We start from the raw sequence: 16,267 nt of genomic DNA on the forward strand, positions 1-16,267 counted from the left end.
GTCAATAACAAATATCAGTATAATAAAAAGAAAAAAAACATAAATTACAATACAACTACTACCTACTAACTACTAACCTACCCTATAATACAAAGCTGAATCCTAACATTGCACAAAGCAACACCAAAAAAAAGAAAAGCACAAACAAAAATCAAAAAAATACAGAACAGCTATGCTCGGCGCAAAGCTCCCAAAGAAAGGAACGGGAGTATTGTATACATACCGGTATTAACCTGGGAGACACCCTCCAGGGTCCAGGGCTTGACAAATCTAACCATCCTGGTTAAACAAACTCCCCAGTTAAGATAATTGCAGATATTTTCTAATCAACCTGTTCAGAGATGTTGTTACACATTGCAGTAGCAGTTGGGACTTGAACATGGGGCTCCTGGTCAAGAGGTAGGGAGAATAACAATAACACTGTGCCACAGGTATTCTTTATTCAGGGAGGTCTTTTAAAAAAAATTTACAATTATCCTGTTCAGAAACTTTGTCACACACCTCAATTGCAGACGGACTTTGAACCCAAGCTTCTTAGCTCAGAGCTAGGGGCACTATCAGTGCATCAAAAGAGCTTAGACACCCTTTTTAAGACATCCACATGATATTAACTTTTTTATTTAACCTATTTTTCTCATCAACCTGTTCAGAGATGTTATCAGACACCTCTGGAGTGGGTGAGACTTGTACTCGGATCTCTCGGCTCAGGGGTACGGACACTACCACGGTGCCATAAGGGGGCCTCCACATGGTGTTAAACTTAACAATGTTAATGCGGAGCCCATTCAGGGACCTCATTGTGAAATTAATTATGCAGAAGTGGAGCAGAATGTTTTTCTTAAAGTAAAGGCTGAATTCAAACATCTCCGTGGAATAATATCTCTGAACATGTCGATTAGAAAATATCTAAAGGCATTACCTTCATCTCCGTCCTCCAGCAGTAGCCTATTCACACTCCTTTCCCCCACAGACAGGGCGGGAGGGATGGTTGTTGCCAGTGGCATGGACAAGCCTGAGATGTTGTCTCTCATGTGGAGAGCTGCCTGTGGAGGTACAACTAATGCTAGGAAGATACAGATAAAACTAGAGGGTCAATATTTATAGCTGCTGAGGCCTCTCGTTGTGGGCATTGGCCAGACAGATTTCTATTTGCTGGCTGCCAAGTGAACAGTGTTGATTACTGCAATCTCAGTTGGTTTCGAAATTCCAATTCCTTTGAGTGTCATCACGGATGAACTTGTCAAGATTAAAGTGGTGCTGGGGAAACACAGCAGGTCAGGCAGCATCCGAGCAGCAGGAAACAGGGCTCTTGCCCAAAACGTCGACTTTCCTGCTCCTCGGATGCTGCCTGACCAGCCGTGCTTTTCCAGCACCACTCCAGTCTAGACTCTGATCTCCAGCATCTGCAGTATTCACTTTCACCAAAGGTGACCTTGGGACATGCTGAACTGTTCAGGTGTTGTCAAAAGTGACCAGGGATCCCATCACTGATGATCATTTAGCCAATGATCCTTTTCCAGTTATCCTATTAACAATGGTCCTATTGCAAATGACCCTTCTGCAAATAGCCCAAATACCAGTGATCCTATTGTCAAACATAGGTTAAGCTAGAGACATACCAGAGCCAGAGTGTTTGGTAGTGCAAGTGGGAAATCCATCTACTGAGTTGGAGTGAATTTTTAATTCGTAGCCTTAGTGGCGCAATCTCCATTGCACAAACAATAATTCAGTTTAACGCATTAGTGACACCTTGAACTCAATATAGACATTTGGCCCTCAGGCCAATTAAACCTTGATAGTGTCCCTACCTCTGATCCAGGAGGTCTGTGTTCAAGTTCCCACCTGCCCGGAGGTAGGTGTGTCATCATGTTTAAGGAGGTTGAAGGGCTGCCTGACCGGCTGTGCTTTTCCAGCACCACACTTTCGACTCTGATCTCAACATCTGCAGTCCTCACTTCCTCCTAAAAATAATGATAACCTATTTACTGTACACAGGGTCTATGCTGAATAGGCTGCTGGTGTGAGACAGGGACCATTGTCATACCTTTATCATTAGGAAAGAATTTCTGCTCCACTTATGGATAATTAATTTCACAATGAGGCCACTCTTTAACTTTTCAAGTTTAATGCTAAATGGAAGTCTTTCACCATGTGCTGGATCTGCTAGATCCTGTTGCTGTACCCTGTGACTGTGTCTTTAGACCAGTGCGAGGGAGCAAGTTGACAGCACTGTCGAGATATGCTGCCAATGTGACTGATATTCGGCTCCCAGTGACAGCAGGGTCTAGAGGGAGACTGAGGTTGGCAACTCAATGCTTCAGTAGTTACCTCCACAACACACACTTCCTCTGAGCTCAGCTCATCGCTGGGAAGTGTGCAATTGTGTTGCCATGAGCAAGCAGAAAGTCAATTCGGTCAGGACGTTTAAAGAGCTGCTGTGGGTAAGAGTAGAATCTGCACAGCCCCTCAGCCTCACAGAGGAGCGCTTAAGAGTTTAATCTGAAGGGCATTGGAAGTAAGGGGATGGTGCCTGGTGAGGGTGGACAGAAATGTGGACCCTCGACCAGCGTAACGGGCATACGTCTTATTTAAGCAGAGGCTGACAAGAATCAAGAGTTCTCTTGCCGTGGTTAGTGGGAGGGAGGATGGGTAGCCCAGTATAAACTGGTCGAACTGCTTCGGTGCTGTGTCTCCTCTGTAATCCTCTATGTCAAGCGAGTGACGAGTGTAATGATTAGCACTTTCCCACCCAATAGCTCAAGATGTGCACTGAATGTTACGGCTTTCCTGGGAAAACCAGAGCACGTGGGCACCCTGACTTTTCTACGTGCTCACCTGAAGCTCGTTCTGGGTACAAGTAGATGAACATGTGGCTATTACAAGAATCTGATGAATGAAGCCTTTAAAACACACAAGTCCGACAGGGCTTACAACTGTAAGCAGCAGCTCGGGTCCGTGCACTACTGAGGTGAGGATAATGGGATAACCTCTAGATGAGGAAAGGGGTAGACAAGCCTTGAGGGTGTTCAAAGTGCAGCCTGACCTGACATCTCATCTCAAGCATTATCACCATAAGTGGTAATTGCTACTCAACATCAACAAATAATCTAGTTGCAGGTTTCAACTGTTACTGCTAAAGATTTATTTTGCTTTGGAGTTGACAGTTTCCAATATTAGCTGGTGGCCCCCTTCCCTGTGTGATAGTGAAACCTCATGCAGGTGGGATCAATATCCAACAAAGCTGGGACACACCAGAGTTTGAAGGTCTGCTGTGTGGCTCAATCATAGAACAGTGCAGTGCAGAAGTTGGTGACTTTTCAAAGAGCAACTCAGTCAGTTGGAATAGCTGGAATTGAGTTGAGGAGGGGCGCTTTCTTTAAAATTGGGACAGGAAAATCAAGCGAGAATTACTGAGAGGAAGCAAAATGCAAAACCAAAAATAAATTTGGTTGTTTCGCTTTGATTTGTTGCCAGCAACATTTCCGAACGCTCTCAGGAGCTGTGTTCTTAAATTCCATCCAACTCCCTGCAGGTCGTGGTGAAGACTAGGACAGAATATCAGCTGCAACAGAAGAAGAAGAAAAAGCTACACATCCCTGGAATTAAGAAGCTCAACATTAACCTTTACGATGAAGTCTCGGAAAAAGTCAAGGTGACCCAGTTAAATCATTGCATAGAGAGCTTACATACACCTTCAGTAAAGTTTATTTGTCATCATCAAACATCAAAGTGGAATAGCAGCCACTTCATATTGAATATATGTTGCCAGTTTCTCACTCTCAATGTGATTTGATTCCTTTAGCTCACTGGATTGATCCTCATTACCATGGCGTTCCTGGCTTGTCTGTTAATGCTGGTCATGTACAAGGCATTCTGGTATGATCAGCTAAGCTGCCCAGAGGGTTTTGTATTTAAGGTAAGATGACAGTCAGTGTTCCTCTTATTACTTCCAGATTTTACACAGCAGACTAGGTAATGAAAAAAGCCCTTTGCAAATGCTGAATGGGGGAGATTTTCTTATTTGTTGTTGCAATAAAGAGCTTCAGATTCCTAACTCTCAATACCTCACAGGCACTCTCTCTAAACTATGTGTGATGGGTATTAAAATTCAGTTGCTTCATGTGGACTGAATTCTGCTTGTTGCAGTGTGGATATATTTAACCCGAATGGGAAGTAGGAGGTATCCTGTTCATCCTGAGTGGAGATAATTCGCCTAATGCTTGTTGACCCATTTAGCAACATTAATATATTTTGGGGATAAAGAGAGCTCAGGAACTTATAAAGAAGTAAATTTCTTTGATCTGTGTATGTTCAGTAATAACCAACCAAATGTGCAATATCTATTGATGCCATTTTGGTATTATAAAGTATACCAGCTCACTGTACACTAGGCTATCTGATGCCACAATGTATTGATGCTCTGAACAGCATACTTTACGCTACCACTCTGTACTGAGAAATACTGCAACATTTCAGTGTAGAGTGCAACACTATAGAGAACACAGACCCAACATGCTTGACATTCTTCAACCCAGTTACACACCATGCTTCACATTGTATACACAGCACAGTACAAAGATGCACTTAGATACTATGTACAAACACATTATTCAACACATTGCACAATGAACACTGCACTGTGTGTTGCTGTAGTATACTGAAACACATTGTGCCATTACTGACATTCTGAAAAACTAACAAACTCTTCAATAGATTGCATATTGTACAGTGTCCGAAAAGACTACATGATGCTCTGATTCTTTCCAACTGTGATTAGCCTAAACCACATCTGGATTTCATTTACACTGGCATATATTTGTACTTAGGATTTCTTTAGGAGTTAGCCTGATAACTTGCATGCTCTGAGATTAACCTCCTCTCTTTGAATAACTACTCCGCTTGCTTGAGGTTATTTCAGTTGTTTATGCATGAGGAGCCCAACTCGAATTTTAAATGAGTAAGAGTGAATTGTTCACAATGCCCTTGGTTTTCCTGAACTCTGGTAATCCTTTACTGCATTCAGTATTATACCGATTCCATGAATCTGACCATGCTCTTACTGAACTGCCTTAGGTTCTGAGTGATTATCTCAATTCAGTTCTTTTCACTATTAGTCAGTATCTCCTTCATTTTCCAGCTAGTTTGTGCATTTGAACAATACATCATGCGGGTCAGACCTCAATATCCTGGCAGTCTACTGTGCCTATAATGTTTGAGTCAGCAGACCAACTGGATGATTAAAAACCATCTAGCTGTGGCCCACACGGCTAATGACTCTGCGTAGAACCCATACATGATGTAAACATGTGCACAATGGAGACCTTGCCATCAAACTCTCAAAGAACAAACCGGTGGCAAGCTGAAACAGTGCTTCCTAGAACTGTTATGGGAAGCCTGGTCTCTTGTGTTTTGTAAGGTTGATAGAAAATTGATTTATTTCGCATTTAGTGGGAATGTGTTGTTCCTTTAAAAGGGGCCATTGAAAGTTCAACGTGGGCATTGGAGATTTTTTTAAACTAACTTGCATAGAAATTATAACTGCTTTTTATCTGGTAGACTCCACTTGAGCTGTTTTTGACCAGTGATTGACTTGCAGAAGCCCTTGTTTTATGCTGTATAGTTGAGAGAAGCCTGTGAGGAACCCGTTGAGTTGGAGAAAAGTCTGCTGGAGAAAAGCAGAGTTAGGGAAAAGCTTGCACAGAACAAGCTGCACAACTGATATCTCCCACTTAGGACCACTCAGGTCCTGAAAAAGGGTTACACCCGAAACGTCGACTTCTCCACCTCCTGATGCTGCCTGGCTTGCTGTGTTCTTCCAGCCTCCTGCCTATCTACTTTGGATTCCAGCATCTGCAGTTTTGTTTCTAACACATACATTACAGCTGATTTGGCTGAGATGACACAGGCTTTTCTCAAGGAAAGAATAGTCATTCTGATCATAACGTCGATCGTTTGTCATGCTGAGCTTTCTTCACCTTGTGAATTTAAACTGGTTATCTCCCACATAAAGGTTACATCGAGAATAGACAATGAGAATAAAAGATACAGCAAAAAAGCTACTGAGAGCCAAAAATGCTTTTTGTAAAACTGGCCTTTTGGAGCTTAATTTGCTGTATATTTGGATACAGCAGAACCAGAAATAATTCCTGCCCCTTTCCAAAGCGGCTCATTTGATTTACAGTGCTCCTGTTTTCCAGTCATTTCTCTTCCAACTTTTTCAATGCTTTCACAGCTTTACAAAAAGGCGTTCAGATTCATTTCAGGATAGAGCAGGGCCAGAAATAATTGATACTCTTTCTGAAGTAGCTGCAGTGTGCAACAAGATAGTTTATCATTACACTCAGTTAATTTTGGTTTTTGCGTTGTGGTCAGCTCATGTTTTGTGGAGAATGGAATGGGTGACGTTATGCGCAGCTCTGTTTGAACTTTGACTGGGCCGATATCACAGTCTGAATATAAAAAAGAAAGCTCATATGAGCATATGTGTGTGTCAGGCCGAAAGGAATACTAGCATGATTTATGTTATTTTTCTGGGAATGAGGCACACAGTCAATTGGGTATATGGAGGGAAGGTGGAAATGTGAAGATGTGGGTAAAGATTTTGTTGAATGGTGGAGGAGGCTGAAGAGGCCTAATGGCAAATCCCCTGCCCACCCCCTGGTTTCTGATGTTCTTAGCAATTCTCTGTTGCCAGTGGTAAATCATAGATCATGGAAGCACAGCTCAGGCTGCAGAGATTAGCTCATTCAATTCACGGTGCTCCTGGTTTCCCAGTAGTAGCAAGGCAGGTGGGACTAGTTTAGTTTGGGATTGTGTTCAGGTATGGGCTGTTTGGATGAAGGGTCTGTTTCCATGCTGGATGATTCTAGTTAATGAACCTGAACACTTTTTGAAAAGCTGTGAAAGCATTCAAGAAGTTGCAAAAGAAATGATTGAGCTACCAGCCCATACCCCATCCAAACCTTTCCTCTTCATCTATTTATCCAAATGTCTTGTAAACATTGTAATTGTGCCCACATCCATCACTTCTTCAGGAAGCTCATTCCACATGCTTTAGTCACACTCTGTGTAAAAAAAAATGTGCCCCTCATGTCTGTCTTAAATCTCTTACATCTCACGCTAAAAATGTGCCCCTTGGGTAGACCTTAGTGATCCTGCATCTAATTCTGAGCAGCCTATTTCAGGAAGGAGACTTGGAGTGGGTGCAGTGTCAATTTATCAGAATGCTCCTCAGGAATGAATGGCTTTGGCTCAATAGAGATGGTGGGGAACTTGTCCAGCTCAGACCACAGAGTTACTTTCCAGGGATGTTACAACAAACCTCTGTAGCAGGTGAGATTCAAATGTGGACCTTCTCGCACAGAGATAGAGTACTACCATTACATCGCAAACGCCCTCCAGAGTGCAGCAAGTTAGGGAGGGATTTAACATGGGTGTTCGAAATGATCAGATCTGTTGATAGAACAAGAGGGCTTGCATTGGTAGTTGGATCAGAAGGTTGGATGATTAAGTGGTGGAGGATAGGGCGGCAAAGTGGCTCAGTGCTGCCTCACAGTGCCAGGGACCCAGGTTCGATTCCTGCCTCGGGCGACTGACTGTGTGGTCTGCACATTCTCCCCGTGTCTGCATGCATTTCCTCCGGGTGCTCCGGTTTCCTCCCACAGTCCAAAGATGTACAGGTTAGGTGAATTGGACATGCTAAATTGCCCCTATTGTTCTGGGATGTGCAGCTTAGATGCATTAGTCAGGGGAAATGTAGAATAATAGGAGTAGGAGAATGTGTCTGGATGGGATACTCTTCAGAGGGTTGGTGTGAACTTGGCCCAAATGGCGTGTTCCACACTGTAGGGATTCTATGATAAAGGTCAGAAGTAACACAAGTGAGATGGTGGTGGGAAAACCATCCAATGGTGCTTAAAAATATATCTGGATATTAAAAAAAAGGCAAGGCAGCTTGGTCTGTTGTGGTACGGTGGTAGTGTCCCTACCTATAAGCTAGGAAGTCTGGGTTCAAGTCCTATCTCCTCTGGACATGTATCAGAACATTTCTAAGCAGGTTGATTGTGAACATGGAGTGAGAGTAGGAAGAAGTCTGGCAAGATAAATAACGAAGGAAGGCTAAAAATGATTGGTAGAAGTTTCAGAGGGGTATGAGGTTTTTTTTCTTCCAGATGGGAAGTTATGATGTGAACTGCACTGTCCGAAAGCTGGAGGGACTGGAATCAACAATAACATTCGAAAGAAAATTGGGAAATGCACTTCAAAAGAGGAAAGAATTGTGGGACCAATTGGATAGTTGATTCATTCAGACAATAGCTACTTGAGATTCTATAATTTGCCACGGCTGCCACTGATTGAAGACCTGCATGGATACCTGCTGTTGGCTTTCTGGAATTGTACAGCTGGTCTAGGAGGGAGCAGGGCATGTGACCAGGTACTTGACAGGTAGAGGCTTGAATTCTTAAGAGCTTGATGATGGGAGAACTCTATTGAAGTTAAGGTGAGGTGGTTTCACAAAGCACCCAGCCTCATCGCAAGCATGTTGGTGAGTGGGTTGCCTCTCTTAGTTTATGTATCAAATCTAGGTGATGCTGAGACAAGCCACCCAGAAAAATCTCGAGTCACTTGACTGAAAAGCAGGTCATTAATTCCACTAATTAAAGCCAAATCAAGCTGACAAATTGGCCTTGCTGCAAGGCTAGGTTCAGTTTAGCTGTTGCTAACCAGACAGTGTAAATGTGCCTTTGATTTCAGAGAGCATTGATTTGACAGCACGTTAGCAAATCCCAATGCATATTTTCATAAAGCCAACTTGTGATTTCATCATTTGCTCTCTTTCTGCCTGGGGACAGAGAATAAAGGTGCATCGTATCACACAGAAGCAATACAATGATCATTCATAATGCATGAATATATAACAGCAAGTCTCAGCTCTTCATCAAAGATTGGGCTGCATTTAATATTGTTAGCTTTACTCGGTAATTTATTGTGAATTTCATCAATGTACATTGCACTGTGGTTAGAAGCACAGGATCATAGAACTTTCTCAGTCCAGATGGAGACCATTCAGCCATTCGGGAGTCTGTACTGACTCCTGAAAGATTCAACCAACTTGTCCCATTCTCCAGCCCTATCGCAATAGCTCCTGAAATACATCACTTTCAAATCTCCTTTGTAATCCACTTTCATCACTCTCTCTCAGGTAGTGCATTCCAAATCCTAAACACTCTGAGTAGAGGTTTCTGCTCATCTCAATCGTCATTATTCAGGTGACAACCTTGAAATTATACCAACTCATGAAAACAGAAGATCCTTCTTTACCCTATCAAAATTGTTCATCATTTTGAGCACCTCAGTAAAGTCACATTTCAATCTTCTCTGCTCCTAGAAGAATACACCTAATTTCTCTAACATTTCCTCACATCTAAAATCTCTCATTCCTGATATTCATTCTCCTAAACCTCCTTTGAACTCTCACCAGGGCTCTGACAGCCATCCTTAAGTAGGGTGTCCAAAACAGAAAGCAGTACTCCAAACATAGTCTGTCCAATGGTCTGTAGAGGTATAGCATCACTTTGTTGCTTTTATGCTCTTTGTCTCTAGCCTCTTGGGCAATATGGTGGCTCAGTGGTTAGCACTGCGGCGTCACAGGACCAGGGACCCGGGTTCGATTCCACCCTTGGGCGACTGTCTGTGTGGAGTTTGAACATTCTCCCCGTGTCTGCATGGATGTACTCCAGTTCCCTCTTATAGTCCAAAGGTATGCAGGTTAAGTGGATTGGTCATGCTAAATTGCCCATAATGTGCAGGATAAGTGGGCTAGCCATGGGAAATGCAGGATTACAGGATAAGGTGGGTCTAGGTGGGATGCTGTTCAGAGGGTCTATGTGGACTTGATGGGCGGAATGGCCTGTTTCTATCCTGTAGGAATCCTATGATTTATAAACCCAAGGATTCTCTAAAGCCTTCATAACAATTGTTTGAGCTTGCCTGGCCACTTTCAGAATCATGCACACCAACCTCGATGTGCCTGTGTTGTCTCTGCATGTTTCTTCTACTGAAACATATTACCTCACATTTCTGTGCATTGAAATTGATTTGCCAGGCGACTGCCCATTTGGCCAACTTGTCAATGTCTCTCTTAAGTCACTCATCGTCATCCTCACAAATCACTATTCTCCCTACCTCAGCATCATCTGTAAGTTTAGAGGTTTGCCCTCAACACCCATTTCAAATTGTTCACAAAAATCAGAAAAGCGAGGGTTCCTAGGGGACTTTCAACTTGTCTCCAGTCTGAGAAATGCCCAACTATTCCTTTCAGACAACTTTGAATCCATTCTGCCAAGGATCCATTAATCCCAAGCAATTCTAGTTTGCTAACCAATTTGCACGGTGGCTCAGTGGTTAGCACTGCTGCCTCAGAGTGCAAGGGTCCTGGGTTTGGTTCTCGCCTTGGCTTTTTTGGGTGGAGTTTGCATGTTTGCTCTGTGTCTGCGAGAGTTCCTGTCAGAAGCTCTGGTTTCATTCCACGGTCTAAAGATATGCAGGTTGGGTGGATTGGCCATGCTAAATTATTGGTAGTGCGCAAGGTAGTAGATTACGAGGATAGGGTTCGGACTGGATCTGGTTGGGATGCTCTTTGTAGGGTTGGTAGAGACTCGATGGTCGAATGGCCTCTTTCTGCACTGTCAGGATTCTGTGTGGCACTGTATCAAGTGCTTTCAAAATATACAACATCCACGGCACTAGCCTCATCCACTGCCTGTGTCACCTTGTCAAATAACTCAACTAAATTTGTCAGACCCAACCTTGACAAAGCCATGCTGTTATGGACCAGGCCAGACCCCCTCAAAACATTTCAGGAAAATAGCCCAGAGCTTACCTTTGCTGGTTCTTTTAAACAGATGCACAGTGGATATTCCAGGAGAGATGCAGTTGCTCAAACCACTTAGTTTTAAACAGAACAAACTTTATTTGCAAGATTACTGAATGAAACACAAACATAAGAGAACAGAATATTGAATAAAAATCTCCCCGAAAACCCAACAAATTATGCTAACCTAATGACGCTGTTCCTAATACTTGCAACAATCCCTCAACACCCTTTGGCACAGAGGTAAAATCAAACAAAGGGTCTGACAGGAGAGAGGTCAGAGAGAAAGAGTACCAGCGTGGGTCTGGTTCTTTTTTCACACTACTGCCAAAAGCCAAACCAGACCAGAGAAAAGCTGAGCTGAGAGAACTGGCTACTCCCCTTTCATTGCACAAGTGTTCCTTTTTATAAACTTGAAAGCCTTTTGCCTGAGGCAGTATCTGTTAATTATTATTAAACTGGCCCTAAAAGCCTTCAACCCCAGACTTTTCGGAGTCTGTATCTTTTAGGACCTCTCTGAAATATAAAAAAGTGAAGGACAACATAACCTTGTTAAAGAAGCAGCATTGTTACAATGTTGACTGTAGTATTAGCTTATTTTTCTCCAATTGCTTATTTATCCCATCCTGTCTCCTTACTGGCTGTGCTGGACAGTTGCCCCATTTTGAAATACAGAGGAGCCTCGATTATCTGAGTTTCGGATTATCCGGCAAGTTTGCAAGGTCCCGGTGCTTGGCTAAACTATGTTATCTAGCACTCAATTATCCAGCATTCGAGTAACCGAATGAAATACTCCCTACACATGTCCTTCGGATAATCCAGGCTCCTCTGTACATGGATTTCCTTGGTGAGTTAATGTCCGTACAATCTGATAAAATGCTCTGATTTAAAACTGCCACCTTGCTCAGGGCTCGAATGAGTCGTTGTCTGTCTAAGTTGAAATTTATTTCACAAATCTGGACAGAGCTGAGCCAAAAACTGAGCTCTTGTTCACTTAAAGCTTTGATGTTTCTGTTGAGGATTTTAATTTTGTTTTAAAGACAAAGGTTTAGGTTTGTCAGGAGTCAAATTGGAAGTTGCCAACCCCTTTTTTCCTATTGAGGATTTTGTGAAGCAGTCCCACAGTATTTCAGAAATGTGCATCAAATTTCATTCATGCAAGCTTGGCAGTATCCTCAAGAGAATGAAGATAGTTAAATAAAACAATTGTAATGCAAGTTCTATTTTGTTTCAAATGCACAGTTTGGCTGCACAACCGGTTAAAACTAGAAGGACAAATTATTAAGGAGTAAAAATAGTAATTGTGTTCCTGTGCCTAGAAAAACAGTCACACTTAAACCGTTATTGTACGAATGTGAGAGTTCCTGACTGCAGTGATTTCACCAATGTGATATGTCACGTTGTAAGGCCATTTGAAAATTCATGATTCACCATAGCAACAACGGTGCAACAGGATGTATTATCAGGCTACGCCAAAGGCTCCCAACCATTCCTGTATGGATTTGCTCCCTCCGGAATGTAAATTTAATGCATTAGATTAGATTACTTACAGTGTGGAAACAGGCCCTTCGGCCCAACAAGTCCACATCGACCCGCAACCCACCCATGCATTTATCCCTTACCTAACACTACGGGCAATTTAGCATGGCCAATTCACCTGACCCGCACATCTTGGACTGTGGGAGGAAACCGCAGCACCTGGAGGAAACCCACACAGACACAGGGAGAACATGCAAACTCCACACAGTCAGTCGCCTGAGGCAGGAATTGAACCCGGGTCTCTGGCGCTGTGAGGCAGCAGTACTAACCACTATGCCACCGTGCCACCCACTACTCAGGGAAGACAAGATAAAGTTGTTGGACTGAATGGAAGAACTGGGATTTCTTGCACAATTGAGGTGCTACTTATATGTTAATGGGTACCAGTTGGACACAGTGACTTTCTCACTTTGTTGTCCTGTCGAGAGCGTAGCCAATGAGAGCTAAAGTCCCTGAAGTATTTTTACATCAAAACGTCCCACCATTGACAGCTGCAACATTGGGTTCATTGTTAAAGCCTTGCTTGGATGGGTTACGTTCTTGCCAATAATTGGACAACACTTTTCCTGAACAGACAAAGAAAAGTGGGGGCAATTGCATGGCTTCAGCCAAAAAAAATCCCCACTTAAAGAATAATCCAGCACCTTTCCAGCGCATGATATGTAAATGTAATTGTGAAGCAATTTTTAATGGGGTCGAGGTACGGTTGTCGGGGGTGGGGGAGGTGTGGTGGTGGGGATCCATCTGGCGAACTGTGCAACTGTCACACTCCGTTTTGTTCTTGTTGCAGCATAAGCACTGTACTCCTGCAGCTCTGGAGATGTATTACTCAGAGCAGGAAGCTGGTTCCCGTGGAAGCCTCTACACGGTTATTAGCCACTTAAGCCAGGCTAAGAGAACCATTCCCGATCTGTCATCGCCATGGCTACCAGTGCTTCCTGCCTTGAAAGGACCAGCAAAATCAAAAGAGGAACCTAACAGCTCCCATCAATAGAAGATTAAAGAAGGAAGACAAATTCATCTCATTGTTCATTGAAGTTCTGAAGTACTCAAGCATTACATGATCCTCTTTACAAAGAAAAGTTCTTACTTTTAAGGATGTGTATGTGTGTGCGGGATATCTGTGTGAGAGTGTGTGTGTGTGTGTGTGCTTGTGTGTGTGCATATATGTATGTATGTGTGCGAGTCTACTTCCATGTGTGTGTGTATCTGTGAATGTGTGTGTGAACCACAATCCCTTTGTTTGACATATTTAAGTTTGATTGGTTGGGTTGAGCTAATGTTGGGGTGAAAATGGAGGCTAATTGAGTCTGCCCCCCAAAAAAAATTCCAATGTGGCTCCAAAAGGTAAGATAACGGAAGCAGAAAAGAAAAGTATTTTCATGGAGTTTAGGCTTGAGGCACCAGTTTTAAGACAAGGCCTCCCAGATATGAATCATGGAATCATATAAACGTAAGATGGACGTTTCGGCCTCGTGTCTTTGAAATGTGCACAGATATTTCTGAGCTGTGTTGTAATAATTTCATTCCACCCAATTCAAATTTACAAATATTATCATCTTGATCTTCCCATGACCCCAAATTTTGTTATTCATTATTAGCATCAAAATTCAATAGCAAAAGGCTGTTAACAATACTAAAAAGCACCCAAAATGAATACCCTTGGTGATAAACCCAGGTTTTATAACTGGGGAAAAAAGGTGATCTCCAAATCGGACTTGGAGAGAGTGAGGATTGCAGATGCTGGAGATCAGAGTCCACACTTTTTGACTCCAAATTGGAGCCCCAGATTTGTAATAATTATTGAATTTGGTTTTACAGAATCCATACCCTTCTTCCCGTTCCTGCTCTTTCAAGTACAAATGGTCCAATTTGGGAGCTTCCTTTAAAGCTGTCAAACTATGGGATGGTTAAAATAACTTGTCTGAATAGCAAATGGATTGAACCCAAGATTACTGCTGCTGATAACAATGCCTTTCTCCTCTCCTTTATTGAGATGATTAATGTTATTTGCTTTTTAATTCTAGTTTCCCATCAAATAAGCTAGTGTGTGCGCAGCAGTGGGTATCTGGTTTTGTGACAGTGCCACCACATTAATAGCATTGATGATATATTTTTGACTATTATTACAGTCCTAAGACACAGTCTCAGAGAGTTACCAGTTGTGGCGTCACTATGTTAAACACCCTGATGAGCACATCTAAGCAACAATTTCTTTCTAATGATTGTACAGCTGCACAGTAATAATGAAATGTAACTTTGTTAATGTCTGCTATGAATAGAAGCTACCTGCTACCAGTTTAGCTCTTTTGATTTTAATTAGTTTTAAATGGTGTTTCATTAGTTCTCATCTGAATATGGGATTTGGCAGCATTTCCTCAGTATGGCCAGATGCATCTTTTTACATCATTTTCCTTTTGTTGCACCAAGTTACTTGATGTTACCTTGTCAGGATGGAAGGATAAAAGCTTTCCAGCCTCATAATCTGAAGGGATATATCATTCGTTCCTCTAAGCTGGAATCCTGAATCACTCTGCTTTCCTGAGGGAGCATTTCCCGAGAGAAGTTACACAGTCTCACCTCACTCCATCCTCTCCCGAAAGCCCTCGTCACTGAAGGGGTGTTTCTGAAATTCCTAACCAATGTCCTGGAAATGGCAAGTCAAATATCACGGCATTGGCTGCTTTAGAGTTTGTGCATTGGCAGACACTTCATGTGAATGAGTGCAGATTTCTGCTTCCAGAGCAAGTTATAACCTTTATGCTTTAGTGATGACACAAAGCAGCCTGTTATAGCTGTGCTTCACGATATAGTGTGCCAGGTGACACTCCCTTTCAACAATGAGTGGCTGGAAGGCAGATAAACAGGTAGGGCAAAGTATAAAGTTGAATAAGTCAGAAGACTGAATAACTGCAGTCATATTAGATTCCTAAAGTCTAAATGCAAGAGTTTTTTTTCAGTGTAATTATATTTTTACATGTTATGGTGGAGAGCTGAAGATAAATGACAAGGATTAAGGAAATGGCTGTGCCCTCCAGGGGTTAAGGATAATGAGGACACGAAGGAATGGTCTGTCCTTTGTCAAAATGTGCAAATATTCGGAGCGGGCTGAATGACCTTTGGGCAGACAGTCACTTCATCCGTGCCACTGTTCCCAGATTTCCCAATAATCGGGTTCTTAGAAAGTTTGGGTGAAAGTTACCATCTCATTTGGAGCAGCTCCAAGCATCCATACTTTAAATTCAGCTCGAGATCTCACTGGAGTGCACAGCATTGTGACGTACAGGCTCTCCAAGCCCACAGGCAACTTGGATTGCACACACCGGGGGCTGCTTTCCGGTTAGCAAGCGGGCTTTGTGACCCAGGAAGGCAATCAAAAATGGCGCTCCACTTGACCGTCCACTTGTGAACATTGTACCAACAAAATAGTGTGTGTTTAAATTCAATCTGCTTCACTCCCTCAGCTCTGTTGGGTACGTTAAAAGAATGATTTTCATCAGGCCAGTTCTGACACAAAATGCTGTACAAACTTGCAAAGGGGAACTTGCATCAGAAGAAATCTTCATTGCTTCAACGCCCTGGTATAAATGTCAACTTATCCTGCTGTGGAGCTAATCCATTCATTTATGTACATGGCATTCAATTGCAAGTGGGAGTACTGGAGCTGACAGATTTTTAATTAAGTTTCTGCAGGTCGCCTTTGTTTGTCTAAAAATCTAATGAGACGCTGCTTTTAATAAATATAATAAATGTCGTAATACTGTTGTGACACTTCTGTCAGCATTCGTCTTAGTACGGCTACTGTTCACTGTATGACACTGTTAATTTAGCGACACTTTGTATGTATTTATAGAT

General features: G+C 42.6%; 1 protein-coding gene across 2 annotated transcripts in view; it reads left to right on the forward strand.

Moving 5' to 3' along the window:
* Nucleotides 1-14,693, forward strand: part of caly (calcyon neuron-specific vesicular protein) — a 75,283-nt gene extending 60,590 nt beyond the window's left edge. For both annotated transcript variants that reach the window (XM_060854087.1, XM_060854086.1), the window contains exons 3-5: nucleotides 3,533-3,652; nucleotides 3,803-3,916; nucleotides 13,203-14,693. In XM_060854087.1, coding sequence (XP_060710070.1) covers nucleotides 3,533-3,652; nucleotides 3,803-3,916; nucleotides 13,203-13,406 — 438 coding nt within the window. In that variant the 3' untranslated portion in view covers nucleotides 13,407-14,693. The remainder of the gene's footprint in view (nucleotides 1-3,532; nucleotides 3,653-3,802; nucleotides 3,917-13,202) is intronic.
* Nucleotides 14,694-16,267: the final 1,574 nt, after the last annotated feature.

Source organism: Hemiscyllium ocellatum, chromosome 43, assembly GCF_020745735.1.
Source record: "Hemiscyllium ocellatum isolate sHemOce1 chromosome 43, sHemOce1.pat.X.cur, whole genome shotgun sequence".
Lineage (NCBI taxonomy): Eukaryota > Metazoa > Chordata > Chondrichthyes > Orectolobiformes > Hemiscylliidae > Hemiscyllium > Hemiscyllium ocellatum.